At 39.2% G+C, this 23,607-nt stretch overlaps 2 protein-coding genes across 4 annotated transcripts in view; both read right to left on the reverse strand.

The window, feature by feature from the left end:
- LOC117548705 (charged multivesicular body protein 6-like) lies at positions 1 to 4,638 on the reverse strand. The gene is made up of 8 exons (XM_034220117.1): positions 4,402 to 4,638; positions 3,857 to 3,966; positions 3,361 to 3,448; positions 3,064 to 3,150; positions 2,626 to 2,691; positions 1,261 to 1,341; positions 507 to 582; positions 1 to 402 (listed from the first exon to the last, which is right to left on the reverse strand). Exons 1-8 carry the CDS (start codon positions 4,465 to 4,467, stop codon positions 353 to 355), a joined length of 624 nt encoding a protein of 207 aa, XP_034076008.1. The 5' UTR covers positions 4,468 to 4,638; the 3' UTR covers positions 1 to 352.
- A 2,426-nt stretch (positions 4,639 to 7,064) lies between these two features.
- Positions 7,065 to 23,607, reverse strand: part of LOC117548650 (protein tweety homolog 2-like) — a 71,931-nt gene continuing 55,388 nt past the window's right edge. For all 3 annotated transcript variants that reach the window (XM_034220035.1, XM_034220034.1, XM_034220036.1), the window contains 12 exons: positions 22,566 to 22,677; positions 18,099 to 18,319; positions 15,924 to 16,019; positions 14,466 to 14,538; positions 12,572 to 12,641; positions 12,421 to 12,476; positions 11,121 to 11,213; positions 10,939 to 11,031; positions 9,947 to 10,089; positions 9,644 to 9,826; positions 9,351 to 9,429; positions 7,065 to 8,097 (listed from right to left, as the gene is read on the reverse strand). In XM_034220035.1, coding sequence (XP_034075926.1) covers positions 8,017 to 8,097; positions 9,351 to 9,429; positions 9,644 to 9,826; positions 9,947 to 10,089; positions 10,939 to 11,031; positions 11,121 to 11,213; positions 12,421 to 12,476; positions 12,572 to 12,641; positions 14,466 to 14,538; positions 15,924 to 16,019; positions 18,099 to 18,319; positions 22,566 to 22,677 — 1,300 coding nt within the window. In that variant the 3' untranslated portion in view covers positions 7,065 to 8,016. The remainder of the gene's footprint in view (positions 8,098 to 9,350; positions 9,430 to 9,643; positions 9,827 to 9,946; positions 10,090 to 10,938; positions 11,032 to 11,120; positions 11,214 to 12,420; positions 12,477 to 12,571; positions 12,642 to 14,465; positions 14,539 to 15,923; positions 16,020 to 18,098; positions 18,320 to 22,565; positions 22,678 to 23,607) is intronic.

The raw sequence follows: 23,607 nt of genomic DNA on the forward strand, positions 1-23,607 counted from the left end.
TGTTGCCAAGGTTCAGCTTTATATGGAAAACAGTTGGAATTAATGTGTAAAACATCTACAAATGTGTCCTTTTAATTATGTGACACCATAACCAGAGAAGTTACAATGTGACATTGCTGTGCTAATCTAATTCAGACACAGAAGAAAATAATATTTCCAATCCTTTAAGTAGATACTTCAACAGAGTAGTAAACCAGAGTGCAGACACAGTGCCGGTCCTGACGAATGTGTGAAGGTGCACTGATATCTGCAGATCCCATCTTCACCTTCTAACAGTTAGGAATTAAATACTGAATTCAACAGACAGCTCCTCGGAACAAGACAGCCTATTTCCAACAATAAAAGTACTCTGTTAGGCTGCCAACATCTCTCTTTCTGGCTTGTTCTTTGCTTCTCTCCTCTCTAGACAAGAAAGTCAAAGTAAAACAAATATCAGTTACTGTAAATACACTTTATCAAGAGTGTGAGGAATGCATTGTGATATAAGATTAGAAAAACAGCCATACCCGGTTCAGCCTTAGCTGCCTCTGGGACCCCTCCTATTGGCTCAGTAGGGACCTCTGGAAGGGCTAAATCTTCTCCCTGTTTCCGGACAAGGGAAGAGTAACAATACAAGTTGCAACAATACAAGGTTAAATAACCAATCACGAAAGCACAATAATATAACAATGGCAAAGTTAACTGTTTTTAGTTCTAACAAGTTAAATATGTTGGTAATGCAAGCGTCAGATTCAGAGTCATGCATATTGACCTTTTCCCTGAAGTGCAATAATATCACTCAGCACTAAGGCTGTCATTGTTATTATATGAGCCAAGTTATTTAACCCAAACTTGTTTGATGGCACATCCAAACAAATGTTAGTTATCCTGCTAAAAAGGCTCAAAAGCATTTATTTCTACTTTTTCCAAATTGAAAATCCTAAGGGTTAAAATCTGTCTTCTAGTGTGAAATAATGTGTCGTTCGATAGGATTGACAGTTTGCATAATTTAAAATAACAATTATACACCCTATTATTGCTGACAATTAATTATACTGTGGCTTGGAACATTGCTAGAAGTATTCATCTCCTCCAGATATTGATATTTTACAAATCATGTCAAATATAAATGCAGTTAGTGGCAAACATCTGAAGCATGTGTTTACACCAGGCCTCAGTGTGTAGCTTTAAATGTGGAGTGGGATGTTACAGGGAAAGATAATGCACGATCAGCAAACATTCTCTGTGGTAAGAAAGGTGCAAGGCCCACTCAACGCCCACCTGAGTGATGGCTTCCAGCTCGGCTAAAACAGCATCCTCGTCCTCCTGCGTCAGGGCTCCAGCCAGCAGCTCATCTATTTGCTACAGGAGCAAAACGTGTTAGCTGACAGCATAATATAGCACTATAACACTCCTTGTTGTTAACCACCAACTATGTGCAATATGTGCAATATATATATGCTGTTAATAACTGCAATATATGCCTGGCTGCTAAATCTTCAGAACTGTTACATGATGTGTTTTTTTGTAAATTGTGTAACTTTATTTATTATAAAATGTGTTTAACTTTAAAAGGTCCCCTATTATATTGTTTTTCATCAATATATATTATAGGTCTCAGATATATACAAATAATTTTTCTGAAGTGTTTGGCTCGAAACACCAAACATATCATGCATTGTAGCATCCCATAATCCCCTCTGTTTCAGCCCTGTCAGTGCTAGGTGGGCGTATCTGAAGCTTGGGGATTTTTTGCGAGCAACGCGACCAACAACCAATCACATGAATCTCCCGCCCCCGACATACAAAGCAATAGCAATGTTAAAACGAAGTAAACTGGATATAAAATCCCCAAACAGGCGAAAACCTACTAGTTTCACCCACTGTCTCTGCCACCTCCCTCCATGCCTCGCTCCTCCGGTTTGTATCCCGGTAGATGAACAGAGACTGATCATACAGCACCGGGTGATTCACTACCGCTATAATGAATTTTCCCTCCATTTTTTGGAATATGAGGAAAGGAGGGTTGGTGATTGGCTAATGGTTATACAACCCAAAAAAACGTTATGACATCATAAAGTGGCCAATATCTGATCAGCTCATTTTCAGGTTTTGATATAAATGGATCAGGACAAAAAGTGAGTGAATATTTTTTCCTGAAACTTTCAGAATTTCTTTACGCAGAGGGGACATGTGTTTATGTATAAAAGACATGAAAAAGTGGATTTAGCATAATAGGTCCCCTTTAATATTTAGGAAGTATGCATGCTTCTTAGGTAACATTAAGCTGTCTTTGGCTCTTTTCTGCTGTAACAATGTACATTTCTCCTCTATGGGACTAATAAAGGTATTCTGATTCTGACAGTGACAGCTTTGATTTTATGTTGTCTTACTATCAACATGGACAGTTATCCATGTAATGGGAAATGTATTTATTTTTGTATTTGTGCAGTGTGCAGTGTGCATCCTCTAAACATATAACATTTGGTAATGATTTTCAAATACAAAATTGCATTATTCAAATAAAATAAAATGCACTTGATTTGTTATAGTGCAAATTAAGTTGATCTTAAACTTATAGCTAAAATAAACATTCTATGCAGGTTTTGATAAACAATTATTGACTGATATCAAGCAGACATTTACCTTTTGATAATCTATCGAGTCCTGGGTCTCATCCATGATTCTCTCCACATCTTCAATTGACATGATCTGTCAAGAAGAGAAACTTCATGATACAGAGGTGTTTTTAGATGAAAGGTTGTTTCCACATATTCTGGCTGGCTTGTGAATTTCTTGAACAAGATCTGTACACTGTATCCAAGGATGTGCAGCAGTCACACTGCTGTAGCCAAGGCTTTGCTTCTTAATCTTTTAATCTTCAAACAATGTGCACCAGCTATGCTAACACAAACCACAAGCGTTCTCTGCTGCTTTCTTCACCAGAGGATCACATTAATTGAAGTATGTGTATCAGTGGAAACTTTGACATTGTTGAAGTATTCACTAACATATCTAAAGCTTAAGGTGGTAATATTATTGTTTAATGTGAAAGGGATGTTTCTGACATGAAAGCAAATTTACCTCGTGCATACTCTTCAGACAATCATTGCCAACCTTAAGTCCTTCAATTACTTTCATCTCAATTTGCATGAACTCAATATCTTGGACCTGTTGATAAAAAGATAAACAAGTTGCAAAATTACTCCCACACCATGACTGCATAGTGGCTCATTATGTTTTTCATTGCATGAGTCCTGCCTCTATTGAATATCAGACAGCCATATTATACTGTAAAAGAAAAAAATATATATTGGAAGATTTTACTTTATTATAAAATTGGCTTGGTGACGTTGAAGAGTGTAATCTCACTAAACTTACCATGTGCTCTAGGTTTGAAATCTGATTTTCAGTCTTTTCTAGTAGTTGATCCTGATATCGTTTTTTCTTAAGAAGCAGCAGTGCTTTCCTTTAATAACAGATACAAAGGGAAAACATAATACAGCAGAGAGTAAGCTTTAAAGTATTCATACAGAACGTGGTATTGCATACACAGTAAACATACAGGGGTCTTCAACGAAGGTTCTACATATAGGCTTATCATGCAGCGTTGCTTTTTAATCAACACCTACTTAGTGTTCACTTCTTAATAACTATTACAAAAATAATACATGTGTATCATTTGCAGCACTGCTTTTTTAAGCTTGTTTCAAGATGTATAACAAACATTACACAGAAACACAACAGAAAACCATATCATTTTGATTTAACATTCTCTATTGTATTTTGTTGCCTGCCTTTATAGAAGTGTTACTACATGGTGATACATACAGTATTGTTTCAGATGTGAACTGTAAAAGGTCTGTTTAATGCTTACTCTTTCTTGCCATCTTTTAGCAGCTGCTTTGCCAGAAGCCGCTCTTTCTGTAGCTGCAGGTAGATTCTCTTTTGATACTGCTTCAACTTATCTCTCTGCTGCTTCAATTGCTGGAAAACAAATACAAGTCAAGTGTGTTTTAACCAACTGACAATATCATAATAAGAAAGGCTACACATGATTAAGATGGTGTTAACTCTGGTTACATTTAACAATATCATTTACAGTTTAGAACATCTAATAAGTTGACCATCACATATGATACAATTCAATTTCAGCAAGTAATATTCATTATATGACTTTTCAGTAACGCATTGAATTGTTCACTGTGGTGTTAGACTTCATAACACACACCCAAAGACAACACTTAACTAGTCCCAACAAAGGCGTTCTGTACAGACTCTGAATAACAGTGACATGCTAGGAAATGAAGCTAACAATAATCCATGTAGCCTGTTAGCTACAGCGCTATGCACTGAGCTACCCATTGCCTTGCATTCAAGTAACGGTGAACTAATCTGCTGCTACAGCCGCTATCAACTCACCAAAATGGCTTTGTCTTGTTCCGTTACACGCGAAGGTTGACTCTTTCTCCCGAAAACGTTTCCCATTATTTAGCCACATCCCCTCCAGAACCCCCTTCATCAAGAGACAAATTATTACTTAATTCCGAACATTTTGGCATGATAATAAACAGCCTATGATGGCTAGCAGGGCTAACTGTCTGCCACCATGTCCACAGTGTTTTGTTTCCTACGGCAAGCGAGACAGGACATCAGGTCTGCAGTGTTCGACTTCGCTCCGGTCTGCAACTACTTCAAATATTTTTCAGTGTGACAACACTCTGAAAGATCATATCAAACCCGTCATTATATTATATACTTTAATATGAGTATATTTAATATTTAAGTTGGTGAAGCATTACCTTATGGCCAGGTACCATGGACAGCTCCAGACTCCACAGGGGTTCCAGACTCAACACCTTGGGCAGAGATCATGACACCAACATTTCCTAAAAGATACTTAACCTGAGCTGAACAGGAACACAGAAGGCTGCTGTGGGATGGTCTCTTTTTTTGTTCAAACAGTTACCTCAGTTTATACAGTATCCAATTTGCCATGGTTTTGTTTAATTTCACCAATACAATTTCATTGTAAAATGTGTTTTTTGTTATGCTTTGGTTAAAGAGTAACCTTACAAATAAAATGATGATGTGATAGTGTTTAAGTTAGTTGTGTACTATTCAAAACAAAGCAGTCATCGCTGTCAACAATTGTCTCAATTGTATTTGTAATACGTTTTATGGAATAGAGGCACCTTTTCTACCAGGTTTTTTAATTGAATGCAATGGTTGAGCATATTTCCATATGAAGCATCCTCTCATAGGTGACACTAAACAAAACAATTAGCCTTATCGCAAGGTATCTGGGCTATTAGAGTAAGAGTAAAGGTTAAACCAGGGGTGGACCTAGGATATAAGGTCAGGGGCACAGAGAGGCCTGGGCGCAAAGCACATGTTTTGGGGGTTGTTAAAACGCAGTAACATATTTCTTTGGGTCATCCCTGCCGTTTTACCTCTAACACTATGGGCTATATTTTGTTGAATTTTACTGCGTTGTATGACTACTTTATTATATTTCACTCAGAAAGACTGTCTGGTCCTGGTGTCAATAGGGAAGATCTGCACGGTTCTCTACAGCCCATGTTCAGCAGAACAGGGGGGGGGACGCGGTGGTCCCGTTCAAATCCAGTTTTGGACATTCTGCCGTTCGAGGCTCGGCGTAACCCTCGGAGCACACTCTCCAATCACAGAGCTTGAGGACTATCACGGGGTTTGTCAAACAGAGCACATGGTGTAGTCCAAACGATAGCTGGGGATTCTGGGTAGTGTAGTGTCTTCTGCCATCCTTTACTCCGAAAAAATATTTGTTTCTCCGAATCGAAGGGGAAAAATACAAAAGCATTGCACACAATTTAAACCAATCAATGTTGTGTAATTAACAAGGATAATCTGGTGTTTTTTAGTCGATGAGTAGTGCAGATATCACTGTAAACTCAATCGACAGTAAGGGGAATACTTACTTCCGGGTGTACAATTCTCCGTTATCCAATGAGAATGGACGCTCACATTGCCTTTAAGGGCAGCCGACACAAACGAATGCCGTGCTTCCATGAGCGTCCATAGAAGCATATGGACATCCCGGAAAGCTGAAAATGGACGCTAAGGGCCCCCCTCTTGCGTTGAAAATGGACGCTAAGCCCCCCCCCCTTGCGTTGGAAAAAGCCGACACAGGACTTGACATAACGTCAACATAGGCCGACCTGGGAGTGAGGATGTGTTGGCTCAGCAGGTGAAAAACTAAAGAGGGGATTCCACATGTGGCAGACCAGGTGTTGGTGCTGCCGGATTTGGCACCCAACTCAAGGACCGGGGGCCAAATCCGGCCCGCGACTTCATTTTATGTGGCCCGCAAGAGCTTGCGAACAATATAATACGTTTATTATGGTTACATTCCACTTTACAGAAGCAGGTTGCCCATAAACTACATGTCCCACAATGCATCTCGTTTTGTGACATGCACACTGAAGAGACTTGCAATTATTTGCCCTGGACATCTGCTTTCAGACGTAGTTGGTAGTTAATTACTAAGTTATTATCCCATCCGATAATAATCCAATTCAGAGGCAATAGTGTAATATAATACATTATTTTATATATATATTTATATAGTTACAACCGGCCCTTTGAGTGCAACCATAATGCTAATGTGGCCCGCGATGAAATTGAGTTTAACACCCCTGTCCTAGATAGTCGTACTATCACCAAAATCACACTCGTGTTTGCTGTCCCCCTCTAGTTTGTGCACACAAAAGCATTTTGCTCTGGGCTCAGCAGGTGAAAAACTAAAGAGGGGCTTCCACATGTGGCAGACCAGGTGTTGGTGCTGCCGGATTTGGCACTCCCACTATAGCTTTGTCCAAGATAGTCGTACTGTCACCAAAATCACACTTGTGTTTGCTGGCCCCCTCTAGTTTGTGCACACAAAAGCATTTTACTCTGGGCTCAGACTGGCAGAGCGCAATGCTACATAAAAGATCCGTGGCTGCAGCCCCGGACGCCCAGCCCTCCGCACCTGGGTTTACCATCACAAGTAGCATAAGTAGTATAACAAAGGAAAGACACAACACACAAGTCTGCATACAGCGTTTACAGTCAAATATTAGTTTAGTTTGATACATTATTCAACACAAAAGACACCATAAAGCAGGTTTCTTCAACACTGAAGAAAACAATGACTCATCCACAAGATACTGACGGTAGATTGATCTGAGAACGAACTTTACATTTCTGCAAATCCAGATGTATGTTCTACGAGCTGTGTCAGAGAACAGTGATGGATGACTGAAAGTCTATTAGAAATGGTGTGCTCTTATAATAATAAACCCCTCACTCCAACTGCTTTACTCATCACTGATCAGGTGATGCATTGAAGTTCAGAACAATGATAACTATCAGATGCATAAACCTGTTATTTGATCTAGAAAGATAAATATAAAACTCATCACAACTTTGTAAAATCTTTGGCTTCTCCTAGCAAATCCATGTTGGTATGGTTTGCATTTTTGTCATTATTTTGAGTGGTTAAAAAGATGGTGTTGCATTCACTTAGCACCGTAATTACACAAAGGGCTTCATTTCAGAGACGTACAAAGAGTATAGATTTAGCAAAAATCGAAATGTTGTTGTGATGGATGGTCTACTGGTCATAATCAGCCATCAGTATACTGACCGTTATGCGGATCATATCCATGCAGGCCACTAGAATACAAGAAAAAGCAAGAAACAATTTTCATCCAGTTTAAATGATTGATTTGGCTCATATAAATGTTTATATTGGAGCAACAGTGTTTCCACACATCATGACAAAATCAACAACAGTCTTGAGATGAACAGGCTGTCTGTTCAAAACTGCATGCAGGGCTTTAAGTGCACTGCATTGGTGTGTTACTGTGGTAATTGTCTCTGCTTTAATGTCCTAGAGTTGGACAGCTGTCTGCAGCTCAGGTAAACAGGATTAAACCATGAGAGACAGGACAGCCTCCTTGGTAAGAACCCAGAGTCTCGAACAGTGCTGCTCTGAAAGGGTTGCGTTGCAGGCTACGCCTGGAAGTCAGTCCCAAAGTGTCTAATCTGGGCGTCAGTCATAGACAGATAGGTGGTCCTCATACTGGGCGAGTACTGCAATGGAAATGATTGAAAAACACAAGTTAGCACATCTGCATTTAAACAACTGCATGTTTGTTTCAAATTAAACATCCAATGATCTGATTTAAGTTTGAAAAGATTTCATTTAATTATGATCTGCTTATATGATGAGGTTTTGGAATTGGGAGATGGTGCTTTATTGTAGCTTGGGAATTACGATCGGGTGAAGAGCAGACAGGGGCATAGGTCAGGGGTCAAAGAATAACTTACACTCACATAAAACACCCTGTGGATAAAACAGTGCCGGAAGGTCAAAGGTCACAAAGTTGAGGTACTGTATGGAACCTTAAGGTTATAGGTTAGACTATTTTGCATAGCCAGTATAATTACAGAGGTAGGCCCACAGCGTGTTTCAAGTAGAATAATGAAAATGAAATAAAGAAAATCAGGAAGAACAGGAAACTTACGGTTTTTAAAAATCCGAGTAAAAAAAGTGAAAATAACAACAGGGTTAGTTACAAAACACTGGTTAACATTAAGCAATCAGAAACCTTTTTGAGAAACCGCTTACATAGAAGCAAGTAAAGTTAGTAGCAGAGCTGATTCATAAAAACTAAAACAGAAGAAAATCCATCCGTTACACAAACAAATAAAAAGCATATGCACAAAAACAAAAAAAACATATGGCAGAGCCTTGCTTGGAGCCCCATAGAGGCACGTTTTCAACACATAACCCCCTTATCTCCCACAAAAAGTGATTGCATTTTAAGCAGTGAGTCAGCCATGCACTGAACAGAAAATAATGTCAAAAGAAACTTTAACTGTGGATTTTAAGCATCTCCTTTCATGAAGCTTCAGCTCTCGAACTTGCTTATAAAGAGAAGTCCAACCATTAAAACTAGGTACCTACACTGTCTTTATTCAACAAAAACTATGGTTATTTTACACATGTGTAAATGTATGCACTAGTCTTTAGCACTTTTATAATTAGTAGAAATAGAATCCAAGGCAGTGGTGAAAAGATTAGTGTGTGTTTGCATACAGATATGGCACAGGGCTACACTTGTATGCACTTCAGTCAATGGCCAGCAGAGAGCAGTCTTTCATCACATGCAAACTCTCCTCACTTAGTGTGAACATTGTGAGATTCGACACTTTGTATATGTGTTGTTATTTTCATGGTGCTGCTATGCATGCTTTCTGTTAGTGTTGTAGCTGTGTTAAAGTCAGAAGTGCCATCGTCCTTGTCAAACGAGGGACACTAGAGCCTCATAGGGCCAACGCACCGAGGGCGGTGGGGATCCTCTCCCTATCAGCGGGGCGTTCTCATATCGTGGACTTCCTCCAAACAGCATGGACTGATTCCTGGGACGGAGAGGGAAAGCAAGGCAGTAAGAGATTTTTTTGTTTGTACTTTGTTATAATTATTAATTTGAGTGAGAAAAAAAAGGAAAAAAAGAAAATATATATATATATTATTGTTGTATGTTTTTGTTTCTGACATGTTCAATAAATTGACTAAAAAAAACAAACAAACAAAAACAAATACCAATATGCTGTCATTATCTATTGATCTCACATGTATTCAGGCGGTGAAGCATTAGAAGCAGATGGCAGAGGTGGCTGAATGCTGGCCTGGCTACCGAGACTGCTGGTATAGCTACAGAAACTGTGTATGTTGGACCTTCTGGGGTTGTAAGACATCCGCCTCGCTTGGGGGTTGAATGGGTCCTCCTCATCTATGTCGTCATACTCTTTGTCCCTGGATAAAAGTGGTACAACCGCACACAAATTAGGATAGGAAAGAGAGAGAGTGCACGCTTTAACACTTTGTGCATTGTGGGCAGTACGTAATGGAATAAGGGGGTCGCTTGTTTCTGACCTGCTGCCCATTAGCGTCCACACTCTGAAAATTGCACACAGCATGGCAGAGAGTGCACAGCCAGCCAGCAGAGAAAACAAAGAGAGGTAGAGGAGCCCTTCCACCCCATCATAGCACACACCCATTAGGGCATCCAGGTAGTCCTAGGAGAGAAGACGCACAATACACTCCGTTATTGTCAATGTCCAATAAAAATAAAAATAATAATACAGACTGTGACTACTAAAACATTATTTTTTAATGTCACTAGACTCTTATGCATGTGATTAATTTTTAAAAGAACCAATTAAGTTTTACCCGGACTATAAACAACATATGATCTCTATTTCAAACAACCAATGTTTCTCAGTTGAGATGCATTGTATGGACACATTCTTTGTTTGATTGCTATATTTGATTCATGAGATTCAACATATTTTGAGAATGATCATGACCTTTGAATAGTTATTTGTGTTGTCACTGAATCCTTCCTTTTTAATATAAACAGCATATATTACTGGCATGCATGCTGACACAAAACTGATTACATTTTTAATGCAATCCCCAATCCATGCCTAAAGTGACAACAGGGCAGACCCTACCCGACCCCACCTTAACTTATCTCTAGGGTTTTGTTGAAGACAGACACACCTACGGTAGATGCAATATACAATTGTCATCTCTAAAAGCCTACATCTGATGTTACAATCACCGCAGCGGAAAGACTCATTTCAGCCTTGAGATGTTTTATTGCCTTCACAGATAAAACTCTGACAATCTGAAAGCAACATTTGTAAAGTAAGATTGAGAAGTGAGAGGAACTGTGCTGAATAGTGCCAGTCTAGCAGATATAGTGTATACTGACAAATGTAATGGTGCATTTAAAGAAGACAGTCCAGGGGAAGAATATAAAAATACGGTTTTAAAAGCAGTCAAGTTGGTCCTGTAAGTGGATTTGAGCTGTGCCACAAACATCCCTATTAAAAATTGTTCTGGTCGGAATCTGACCTTACCTTGTGTAGCCCGCGGCAATCGAGCAAGGCTGTTAGCTGGTGTAGACTGAACTCAGTGGAGTTCAGCAGTCGCTGGATCCCCAAAAGGTCTCTCTGTTTAAAAAGGTATAAAAGAGAAGTGAAAATGACACACACTTTCTCGTAGTATGGTTTAATAATATCTCCTTCAAGCAGCCACTTACCTCAGCAGTGGGAAAAATGGGCACAGTTATTTGCAGCAAGCCCTGGATCTGGATTTGCATGGTGGTCAAAGAACGCTGACAGATCGTCAAAGACTGTGAAAACATAATCACACGCACAGCCACAACAAACAAAGACAGAATTATATCAAAGAGTATTGTTTGGGAGTAGCATGTCAACAAGTAATTCGGTGTTAAAGGCTTTATAATGCGCTTAACAGAGGACACACTTCTTTCCAGACAGATAGGCACAGATTATCCTTAGCCACCAACCATCTCACCCACCAATCACTGCCCCTCCTCCTATTCCCCCCCAACCCAGTTTTAAGCACAAACAAAAGAGCAATATTTATATCAACTAGGCCATCAGACGAGGAGATTATCCTTACCTACTTAACAGGCATCATTAATCCTTAAATGGATACTGTGACGATAACTAAGCATGTGGGTTTTAATAATTATTTGTCATGGATTTATCCTCTAAGGATTCCCTCAGTACATGTTCTACAAATACAGTACTGCACATGAAGAAATCCAGACCCTGTATGAATATACATAACATGCAAGTGAGCAGCCTCCGCATTTGGCATCAGATTATGTGTATCCTGTTCTTGCATTTGAAAATAATATCATTTTGTGAACCTGGTTATGTACAGTAAAGTGACCTTGGCAATAATGTTACTTTAGAGAAATTGTATTCAGAGTCCTTCAGCTCCAACACCTCATTTCCAATATATGTAAATCACCTCTTATTAAGAAATCAACAGCAACTGGAGTTGTGTGCGTATAATGCAAGGTTATACGTCTTCAGCTATATCATTGCTATTTTTAAGTACATGTTTTATGCACCAGCATTTCAAGCTGCACCACTTAGCTGTTCTGGAGTTTAGGAGGTGTCTAAATATTATATGCAAAAAGCGACGCAGATGTCTTTAAACATAGAAACAATTCCTCCGTGCCATTATTTTCCAGTTTCCTCTTAACAGTTGCTGCCTTTATTCATGCCATACAGTACATTGCAAAAATAACTAAGACCTGTTGCTAGTGAGACAACCGCAAGGCAGAGATTATGCAAAGAGTAAAAGATATGGCTAATTTTTGAAGACCCACTTATATCCTTTGATGAAAGCTTATCACGTTAAGTAATTAAATTAGTGTTGGGGGCTCATTTCTCAGAACTGATCCGTTTCAGGCTTGATAATGATCAAGTGGCTTGGCAATAGAAATACATGTTCTAGTGTAAAAAGTAAAGAAAACGATATGTGTGAGCAGAAAGCAGAGAATGTATACAGTTTGTCAATACCTGTTGGAAAGGGTTTGGTAGATTCGGGCTGCAGAACAAATAATAGTGAGCAACATCTGGAGGGCGAGAGAAATAAAGAGACAGGGAGATAGATTGTGTCTTAACATTCAAAGCTGGTATTTCTGCAGGTCTGTTTGTAGAGATAAATTACCTGCAGTTAGGAAATCCTTGGTTTGGTTAACAATATACTTGTCTGGAGACACACAGAAGTCACTGGTGCCCTGTAAGAAAACAACAAACTGTAATCTAGCAAGCATGCGAGACAAAGAGAGCAGTATTTATTCAAGCCATGAACCAGATCCAACTTCTGATGCTATGAAGAAATCACGCTGACCTGAAATGAAGAGGATCTCACCACAACTCACACTATTTGTTTTACAACATTGTTCATTACCATTTAACTCCGAAGAGAGTCTGTGAAATTCAAGTATTCAAACATATGCGTGCAATAAAGCAGCCTGGACACACGCTCATAAATATGAAGACATGTAAAGAGACCATGTTGACCATATATTGCTTTGATGACCATGGAGGAAATCTACTAAATGTTAGCATGCTACTGAATGAATCCATGGAGACCTGCTAATGCGCATGCATAAACAATAAGATGTCAAGGTCACGCAGTCTCTGTGCACTTAGTCTTCCCTCAAACATAAAAGAAGGCAATAAAAAAAAGGGCAAACAGCAAATAAACCTTTAATAATTCCTCAGTCACATGCATAATTGATAGTTGTGGATGATAACCAGCTGCTGCTTAAGTTGATCGTGTTCAAAAGGAATGAAGAAATATATTGCAATGCATCATCAAACATCAAAGACACACATAATTTTTGTTTATTGTGTCCAATGCATTTTATGTCAGCCCCATATCAAAAAGGGGTTTTCTACAGAGTCTTGGTAGAACACATATCAATGGACTTTACAAAGCAATTATTTAAATAAAAAACAAATGATTTCGATAGTAGAAAATAGGATACAACAAAATAAAACATGGGAGTACAACTGTAAAGCTTCTTCAACTGTACCGCAACGAGTGTGTCAGGCCCTGTTAGTACATTACCCTTCATCTCCATCTCATTATACTAGCGGGGACATTTTGTTTATCGTCTCATCAGATATGTATACATTTATGAGCATTTTCTAGGACACCGCCATGCAGTTTTTCGAGTAATGATGTTGAGGTGAAAAAAGTTGCAACATTACATGCATACATTTGAATGTTTTGCATACTGTCCCATATTTCAAATGTTGTTTACTGATGAGTATGTTCTTTGATAATCCACTTCTATGACGAGGACTGGCCTACCTATTAATAGCTAAACTGGTACTTTTTTTGAGCAAATTTACTTGAGATTACCTGTAAAGCAACAAACTGACGGTGATAGAGAGAAGCAGGCTAGAGAAAAGATGTATTCGAATATAATGGTTTGAATGCAAGGTCATGTTAGTCTCACGCTAAACAGCTGTCCAGCTGTGAAATACTGTGGGATAATTCACAGATGGGATAATCTACAGGAGGCAAGGAGATGGAGGAATGCTGGAAGCAAAGGGGTTCCTATTTAAACCCCAGACACAGAGCCCCTAATACGATCTCCATTTTAAGCGCAGATGTGCTGAACACATGGTGTACAGACAAATAGAGGAAAACAATCTGTCAGAAATAAGGAGGAGTGAAAGACAAATAGAGCTGAGCACGAGAAGGGATTTAAAGAAAGAAGAGCTAGTAATTAATGTTAGAAAAAGGTTTGTTTACAACGGTGCGGCTAAGGGTTGATAAACCTAAAACACCAGGGTCTTGTAATCAGCTTTACTGCATGACTGACCAGAGGAAAGCTCAGGCTGTGGACTTTAAAAATATGTACTAGACCAGGAAATATGTCCAAGAACATATTCATGTTGACAGTAAAACCCTTGTTGGGGAAGCTAAAAATAAGAACCACCCCGGTCCACCATGAAAAGTGCATGGTTTTTAAAAATGAATACAAGTATAAGAAGCAAGTGAAGCAACATTTCTGAGAGATCTGGAAAAAAGACTGTTTCCTCACCACAGCTGTAGCAGTGCCTGCTCCCAAGGAGGCCCAGCTTAGGATCATAGACAGCACTACAAAAGCCATGATCCTGGAGGGAGAGAGATGGGGGTGCCAGGGAAATAGAGAGACAAAGATAAAAAGACATAGAAGAGAAGCAGATGAATCAGCGTGCCTTTATACCAATGATATTCAGCTCTTTTTCACCAAGTTAATTTTATATATTCTTCCCAGCGTTCGCTTGGAAATTGTTCGACAGAGGCCAAATTCACACTTTGTACTGGTGCACGTTAGACTACTAGACAATGCGGCTGGAATTACGTTATGGGATGATATAAATATAAATCAACTTATGACTTCAAGCTGAATTCAGTCGTCAGCCCTAGACTTATAAAAAAATATATATTCTATTCAGATATAAGTTTGATTGGAGTAACATCATTGTTCAATAGAGGTCTCACAAGGCCACGATTAAAGATAATACTTTTTGAAGTCTGGGGACTTTCCCATATATGTATTTTGCAACATCTAAATTGGCTGCATTGTCTATAGTTGCTTTCTATTACTGTGCAAAGCGGCTGATCAAAAGCTGCCACAAGCTTTAGTTTGTCAACCTCTTGTGTAATCTGCCCTCATATGAGGAGGTTTATGAAAAAAAGTAATATATATATAAAAAGAAAACACCCACTATGAATTTCTTCCTGATCATTGGCAGAAGCTAGAGGAAGTGCTGTGAATTAGAGGGAGATAAACCAGTAGAAAAGAGGGAATGGCCCCTTGATTGATGTAAAAAGGTCTCTGTTCTCAGCTTTCTACTCAGACCTTCTTGAAAGCCCCAATTAAGTAGCCTGGGAGCAGTTAATCATTTGTAAAGGGAGCGGACTCATCCTGCTTGTGCGATCAATAAGCATTAGTGAGACCCATCAGAGAGAGAAGTGAAGAGGGATCCTGGGCATCATCTGCTAACACTGACACGTAGGCTGCACTAAATTGGGCAAATGGGATGGGAAGTCTGGACTGTGGATTTGCTTGTCAGACATCCCTTTTGGTTTAAATGAATGGTTACAATTTCCTGAATCAAATGTTTCTCCTCCTAAACTTTCCATTTCTTTCAGAGCTTAAGGGGTCCAAATGTATTTTGTATTGTTTAGAGAAACAGACTACTGTGGTTTTGACTACACTACACTCACCAAACGATGTAATTGAGTGTGTAATACAATAGTGTCCTTTAATTGTGTGAGGAAATAAAAGGCAAGTCACTGACGAGAAGAGTAGGGCCAGAGCCATTATCAGAGCTATTTGAGGATGTAATGCTATCGCTGGTGCTGTTAATGGAATGACCTATATGGAGCCAGAGAGTCTGACTGTCTGTGATCCAGGCAGAGGCCAAAGAGACAAGAGATGGACCACAATAGAACAAAGGTCTCAGGAACAAGATGAAGGGCGAATACCTCCACATACACACAGGGTACTTACGTTATGAGCAGCCACCGAGACTGCTTGGCCATACCCAGACACATGGCCAAGCAGATGACCAGATCCAGAATGAGCAGCAGCAGATAGGTGAGCCATCTATGAAACGTGAAAAATAAGCATCAGTCTAACAACCCTGACTGATTACCTTGGCTTGCATACTTTATGTAAAAGCCTCAGGAAGTTGCTGGCCATGTTGGGGACTGCATGCATGAGGTCTGTAGTGGATATCAGCATTCTTTTCTCCTAGTTATAGCCCATCTGTTTCAGGTCATTTCAAGCCTGTTGGCTTAATAATTCAACACCACAAATCCATAGGCATTCATTTTTCAAACTCTGAAAATGTCCTTCACAGAAATTGCCTACAGTCAGCCTGGAGTGTGTGTGTGTGTGTGTGTGTGTGTGTGTGTGTGTGTGTGTGTGTGTGTGTGTGTGTGTGTGTGTGTGTGTGTGGGAATGCTCATGACCCATTCTTAAATCCACAAGCTCCGATGGCATTGTGAATCTTTCAGCAATGACTGAGCAAAATACAGACTGTGATAATCAGGATCACACCAAGAGATACATTTTGAAGTGGACTTGCTGCAAAGTAGCTGCAGTATTGTAGTATATACACCAAGGTCACTAGATAATGTGATTCACTTATGGTATTTGAAAAAAAAGCAGCCTGGTTCTTCCTCTGGTTACAGAGAAGGGCATAAGGATGAAGATAACTGAAAGAGACTACACTTTATCTGCATAAACAGAACTGCAGCTAGTTTCTCTGAGCACAGGGACGGGGAATAATTCAGAAATAGAAGAGATATGATATTGGAAAACAGAATAGTATCATTTTTTCCTTGTTCGAATAACATCGGGTTGGCCGTAACATTTGCAGTTCATCAATAAGAGCTGCCACAGGCTGTTCATAGCTCAATGGCTGCATGAAATTCAATCAACACCCAGGAGATTGGTGTCACAATGCACAAAGTGACAACTGCAGTCCTAAATGGGATCTTGAGTCTTGATAGGATAGAACAGCATATCATCTGGGAATATGTATGCATGGGAGTAATGGTATGAAAACGTCAGTAAGAACACACTAGCTGTGGCTATTTGTGCTCTGTCATGCAACGAGTCACTGCCACCTGCTATTACTCTAGCTGCTTTTATAACAAGTAAAAAAAGAAAACGCAGGTACATTTATGAGAAATCCTGAATCTAGTCAACATTTAAATGGTCAAATAGACAAATATATAAAACAACATTGAATAATCTAACTGGAATGAGGTCGCAGTATTAATACAAAACACTTTGGTATTCAGTGTGTTTCAGCATGACAGCTTTACACTCTGAAATGTTCTATTACAGTATATCTACAACCTGCTGGCTTGACCAAAAACATATCATCTTAGATTTGTACAGAACTTGCCAAAACATACATGCAGATAAGAACTGTTCCCTGATTACTTTTGTGTCTTTAATGTATATCAAACAAATCCTTTTTGCAGAAAGCATTGCCCTAAATATATCTTTGTGAGTCTTCCTTTCCAGTTTAGTCCAAAAATACACGTCAGTACTGTAACAAACAGGTTGCAAATTGACACTTCACGGCATAACAACACTATGAAGTTTTATGTGCTAAAGAATAAAACCTAAGCTTTAAAATTACACTCACAGTTTAGAGCAGCAGCCTGGAGCCTAATAAATTATCATCGTATCCTGAATTAATGCTGGATATTTTATTCATTTTGACTACTTTGTTGTTGATTGGGTTTATGAATTTATTTTGCTCTGTTTATTGAATTTCAGTTTTTGCCTCAATAAATGTTCACAGTTCCAGAACCAAGTGAAAAAAACATCAACATAATAATTGCAATCAATGCAAGCAGTGATCTGCGGGTAAGATGATCATTTATGGTCGAACAGCGACCCTGCCATGCATAACATTCTGTGAGAACATAAAGCTCAATCTTCACAGTGACCAATAAGCTCAATTTCAGCTTTCATTTATTCAGCAATCAGGAGAAAATAGCTTTCCGGTTTGTGTTCCGCAGGGAGGATCAATAAAATTCAATCTGCTCCGTCTGGTCTGGATCACTTATAGTTGCGTGCTTAGAGGTATGTTTACTTCCCACACTCACTGAGGAAATAAAATACTGTTAATTACCCCGCAGTGGTAACTAAGGCTCCACCTACCTGTAATACTCAACAAGGGCTGTTTGGTCTGCAATGGCTGCCAAGTTAACATTGGCTTTGTTGATATCGGGCAGAGCCATCATCTCGTGGATGACGTTGTTGACCATCATCTGCATGAAGCGCAGAGAATTGAGGAATTCAGACTTTGCGGCAAATATTTCATCAAGTCGTTCCAGGTGCTGCTTGAGTCCAGTTTGAACATTGCCCAGGGTTCCTGCAACCTAGAAAATAAAATAAAGATAAGAGAATTAAATCAAAAAAGCAATAGTGGTAAAAGATTAAAGAAGTAGGGGAGGTGAAGAGAAGTCAGAGAAAAACAGGTCAGAAGGAAACAGGAACATAAATAAATTCATAAACGGATATTCGTAAAAAGAAGATTGAAAATATGGAGAAAGGCGAAAGAAACCATGAGCACTCCCCCAAGAGAAGATTAACTTTTCTCCTCAACCATGTGTTTTATTCAGGTAAACAATGTTAGAGTGGAATGCTGATAACAATACCAGGGAGACCTGTTATCACAGGGGTCTTTGATAGTGAGAGAAATGTGGGAGGAGGCCCGGTGGAGTAAAGGAAATACATTTGACTTTTCAGCCTGAACCAGGACTATGTGATGCAGTAAACGCCTGCATTTTCACAGCATCAAGGGAGCTACAAACAGATCCTTTTTAGCCTGATGCTGACAGGGGGAAATTGTTTCTCCACCATAGACACGTTTTTTTTAAAACAAAGACACAATAGCTTGACCCACTTACAGATAAGAAGTGGGTGTTATATCTGCAAATGTGAACAAAAAGGAAAACATACCTGCTTGAAACCTGCTGTCATTCCAACATTGATTAGTAGGTCTTTCAATACAAGGACGAACATTGAACTATTGGATCCAGCTAAGATTTTAGAGTTGGTTTAATATTTGTCAAAACCTAAATGTATGTAGTTTGCATAAAGAACAGTTCTACATCTTGGGAAATATAAGTAGGTTAGACGAGATAACATAACCAATTGGAAAATGCAACATTTACTGTATGTTTATACATTCTTTTAAGCAAAAGATGAGATTATGTTCATTTTGAGTTGTAGAAAAGCAACAGGGGGTAGATTCTCATACATTTAAAAATTCCAATTACCTGTTTTTAGTGTTTGTGCTAAACTAAGCAAACCCACTGCTAGCTGTAGACTTGCAGTTAACTGAACATTCTCATCCAGACAGTGAATAAGTATATTTCCCAAACCGTTTAATTATTCCTGTAAGGGAGTATTTGGATTAAATAGCCATAACATCAACAACGTATGTCCAGAAAAGTGTAGTTGTGTTTAGGAAAAGCAAATATATTTTTGAAGGACCTCTTAAAAGCAGCATTCACCAAATTGTCCTCTGACGCACACCCACCACCTTGAAACATTGACTTAGCTAGAACAGTATTTTTAACATTACACCGAGTAGGAGGCTCCACTTATTCTGAACAGATGTTGCATTCCTTTATTCTAATCTAAAGCAGTTTGCAGCAGTTTCACTTCTTATTTAAATATCATTTTTTCTCCATTACAACCCTAACCTCTTTAACACACTTAAGTATTCTGAGTAAGACTCTTCATTTCTACACGATGAAAACTCACCAGAAAGAATATAAAAATGTATTTCAGTCTCCTTGACACTTTAACATTTCAAACACACTCATATATTAATTCTACAGAATCTAATGGTCTGTGAGGAAGAAAGAGTATCCATGTGAAGATGAGACAAAGACAGAGGCCCATCCTCCACTCCAAAACTCCCAGGGGGGTTATGAGATTGCCAGTAAACTGCTCTCACTCCCCACTTCTATGTTCATCATCTCTCACAGCTCCTGCCACAACTCCCCGAATCTTATCTGGAAGCCACTCCGCCTGGGTGTGAGAAATGGGAACCGTCAGCTATCTGCTCTGGATGATTTCCACATTTCCCTAATCTGAACCGTCCCGTCTTCTCTTAAAATGGATTAAAGCTCCCTTTTGCTGAAAGAGGGTCACAAGGAGGCTTTACCACGTCGGGCACGCCTGTTAAATTAAACTGACTGATTTGAGACTCACAGCTGTAGCACTCCAAGAGCCAATTCACATACAACTGAACTTTCCTGCCTTCAGTGGTTTTATGTATCTGGATGTTACTGTATATAAAAACAAAAATCAACATGTATATTTTTTACTTTTTTGTATTGCTATTTAGATGTTGACCATTTTAAATGTTTATTTCTTGTCTTTTAATTTTATTGTACAATGCCAGGTCTTTTTATGCTGCTGCAACACAAACATGTCCCATCTTATAAAACAATATTTATATCAAATATATATGTATGATCCAGAGGTAACAAATAAGCAAAATGAGAATAAGGACTCGGAGAACATTCATTCAGGTGATCTAATGTGGAAAGTGCAGAAAGTAGTAATCATTTTTGTTCAAAGAATCACAAGACAGCTCTCACTTTCACAGAGGAAGGCTGTATCTGTGTCTGTACAATTGGAGGTGCACATTCTTTTATAGCCTGATGGCCATGTTTTGTCATACTTCCGGGCAGAGCTGACGAGCTCTTAATATTGCAAGCAGCACACTGGATATAAAGCTCTGATAAAGGATGCCTGTGAACAATCAAAAGCCTCCTTCAATAGCAAGAGACACAATGGCTCTTCCTGATCAAATCTTTCCCTGTATGACACATGATGATCCCACGCAGAGTGTGAGAGTGCATATTTTATGATGAGAACAACCTTAACCAGCCATCAGTAGTGCAAAACAGCTCCGAGTGTAAACCTCACCGGAGCCTCGTGAATCAAAGAGATTTGATTGCTTTTGTGCCTTTAGTATGTATGTTACTGGACACATCTTAAATCAACCTGCGTATAAAATTCAAGAAAGGATATTAACGGATGAAGATAAAGTAAACTTCTGAAGTTATTACTTTTGAAACAACTTAAGAGGAGCACACAACAATGATCAAGAACATATTTGGTATACCAATGAGGATCAGTGATTACTGTCTCAATCACAAACTAAAGCAGCTTTGGCTTCATGGGATGCACAGCCGGCCAGCTCATCAGCTCTTTAAGTGGAGTGCATTACATCACGCTATGATCTTGTAAGTGAGAAAGCCTGTGTTTCCCTTGGGAACATATCTGTTTCTCAGGCAGCTATAATATACATCATGCTACAGGGGCAAATCAATATCGAGATACAGCAGAGAAAGTCGGAAGCAAGGATGTGAAATCATCAGAGCTGAATCCCATTTAGTTCCTACAGCGCAAAGAAAACGCTGTGCTGCAAACTACACCCCTTTCCCAGCTTATTTGTTACACTCAGCTGAAACTAATGCAGTCCAATACAAGCGAAACTGCTTCAGAGAGGTCTTGATTCAACTTTACGGTCCTTTTGGAGGATGTAGTTTGCAATGCTGCCGAGTTATATTGAATTATGCTGTATACTGCTTTTAATGTTTTATCCACTGAATTTATATCAACAAGAGGAGGGTAAACGGATGTTCCAAAACGACCATAAAGTTCAATCAACACCTCTCTAAACAACACTTCCAACAAAAACGGAACATGATAACCTTCATGATAGGGAGATTTGTTGCAGGATGATAATGAACTGGAAACTAATTGTGTATTTCATTAAAAAAAAAAATCTTTTACCCATCATAAATGTAACAGTTGTAATACACAAATCAATGTGTAACATGGGATAAATCTAATTCTCATACACACTGAGTGTACACAAAGCTGTTTGAGTGTAATACAATATGTTTGCATAGAAGTCCTTGTGGATGTGTGAATGTGACATGGCCTTGCACTTGCACACACACGCACACAGTACAGAGTAACACTGGGAGATTGGGAAGAGGCGAGGCTTAGCATCCATTAATGCACTGCAGATGGAGTTAAACCTCTTCTTCCTCATTGAGATTATCGCTTCTCGCAGAGCCTTGTTCTGACTCCCTATGTCCTCCTCCCTAAGTCTCCCAAATAACTTCCCTGAATGCAGGTCAGGAGTTTTATAGCAAGAATCCCCATTTACAAATCCTGAGGCAGCAGTCACCTCAATTCCTTCACTGTGACAAAAGCGGATATGGACCCCCCGCGGTGAAGTGCTAGTTTTCGAGACAGATGCAGACTCCATTAGTAAAGGAGGGTGGCTTGGGTGTCTACCAGCAGCAATTCATTGTTCTCAAGTAGAGCCATGAAAAGGTCATACTTTGCACTATCATGGCTAATAAACAATGCTGGTAAATGAAAACCTTCACAATAAGGAAGCATATGACAAGTACAGCTAAATAATGTTACACTAACATACTGGATTTATTGCCCAGTAACCACACTAAATCGACTGGAAAATTATTTAACTGTAAGGGATATAAATACAAATATTTTCAGCGAACACATCGGAAATGTGGATGCTGAGAGTTGAAGGTTGAAGAAAGCTGGGCATGCTCCTCTCACCAGATTGTTGATGCCACCCAATGTGTGATTGGCATTGGAGAGCGAGTAGGTCAGCTGGTACACCCCGTCGTTGGTCTCACTGTTTCCATAGAAACCGACTCCCACAGCCGAACTGTGAGAAAAAGAGTTTCAGATTTAATGAATACAATAAACATAATTAAATCCCTGTTTGTTTTATCACAGCAATTATTGATAAAAGGCTTCATTAGGTTATAAGAGGAGAAGAAAGAAAGACATATCATTTACCAAACGGGAGACATTCAAGCTTAATATGAATCATACTACTAAAGACTTTGTATTATCATCTTCTTGCTACCCTTGAACCTTTATTATTACACAATCACAGTTCAAAACATGATCCTGGCTACTGGAAAGTGTTAAACAAACATATTGATAAATGAATCATCTTCAGTTAGATGAAAACAAAATGAAGGTTGCAGTCTTAGAACATTCTCCTGTGCCATTTCCGACACTCACCTCTTCCTGCTGGCTGACACATGTAGGCCTATTGAAGCTGATATGTGAAAAACAACATGTTTGTATTTGTCATATTACTTCCACCTGTTTTACCCCTTTCTCTCTTACCCACATTCTGAGCTAAAAATATAAAATCTTCTCTTTTCGGTAGCGTCTTTGAATATTTTATTTCAGATTTCTGTTTGACACCTGAAAATGTATCGGAGGGAATGCAAAGGATCCCCATTTCCCAGCTTCCCGCAGTGTGTGACTTTTCAGAGCCTCTGTAATAGGGAGGATTAGTGTCCTCACCCACAGAGTCAGTGTAGCAGTACACAGTGACAAGAGCAATGATACAATTTCATCATACTTTATTGCAGTAAGGTCACTCGACATGGGGGTCGGGGGTTAGTAACACTTTTAACAGCATTTAGGGGAATGTTCAATCGCTAGAGAGGGGAGCTCATCGATCAAGCTTAGCAGTCAGAGCAGGATTATTGTTTCTGGTTCACAACATGCACACACACAGACACAATAAAGGAAAACTTTGTCCAAGTTTACTTTTACAATGACACATAAGCTGATG

The sequence above is a fragment of the Gymnodraco acuticeps genome, unplaced genomic scaffold (assembly GCF_902827175.1).
Source record: "Gymnodraco acuticeps unplaced genomic scaffold, fGymAcu1.1, whole genome shotgun sequence".
Taxonomy (NCBI): Eukaryota; Metazoa; Chordata; class Actinopteri; order Perciformes; family Bathydraconidae; genus Gymnodraco; species Gymnodraco acuticeps.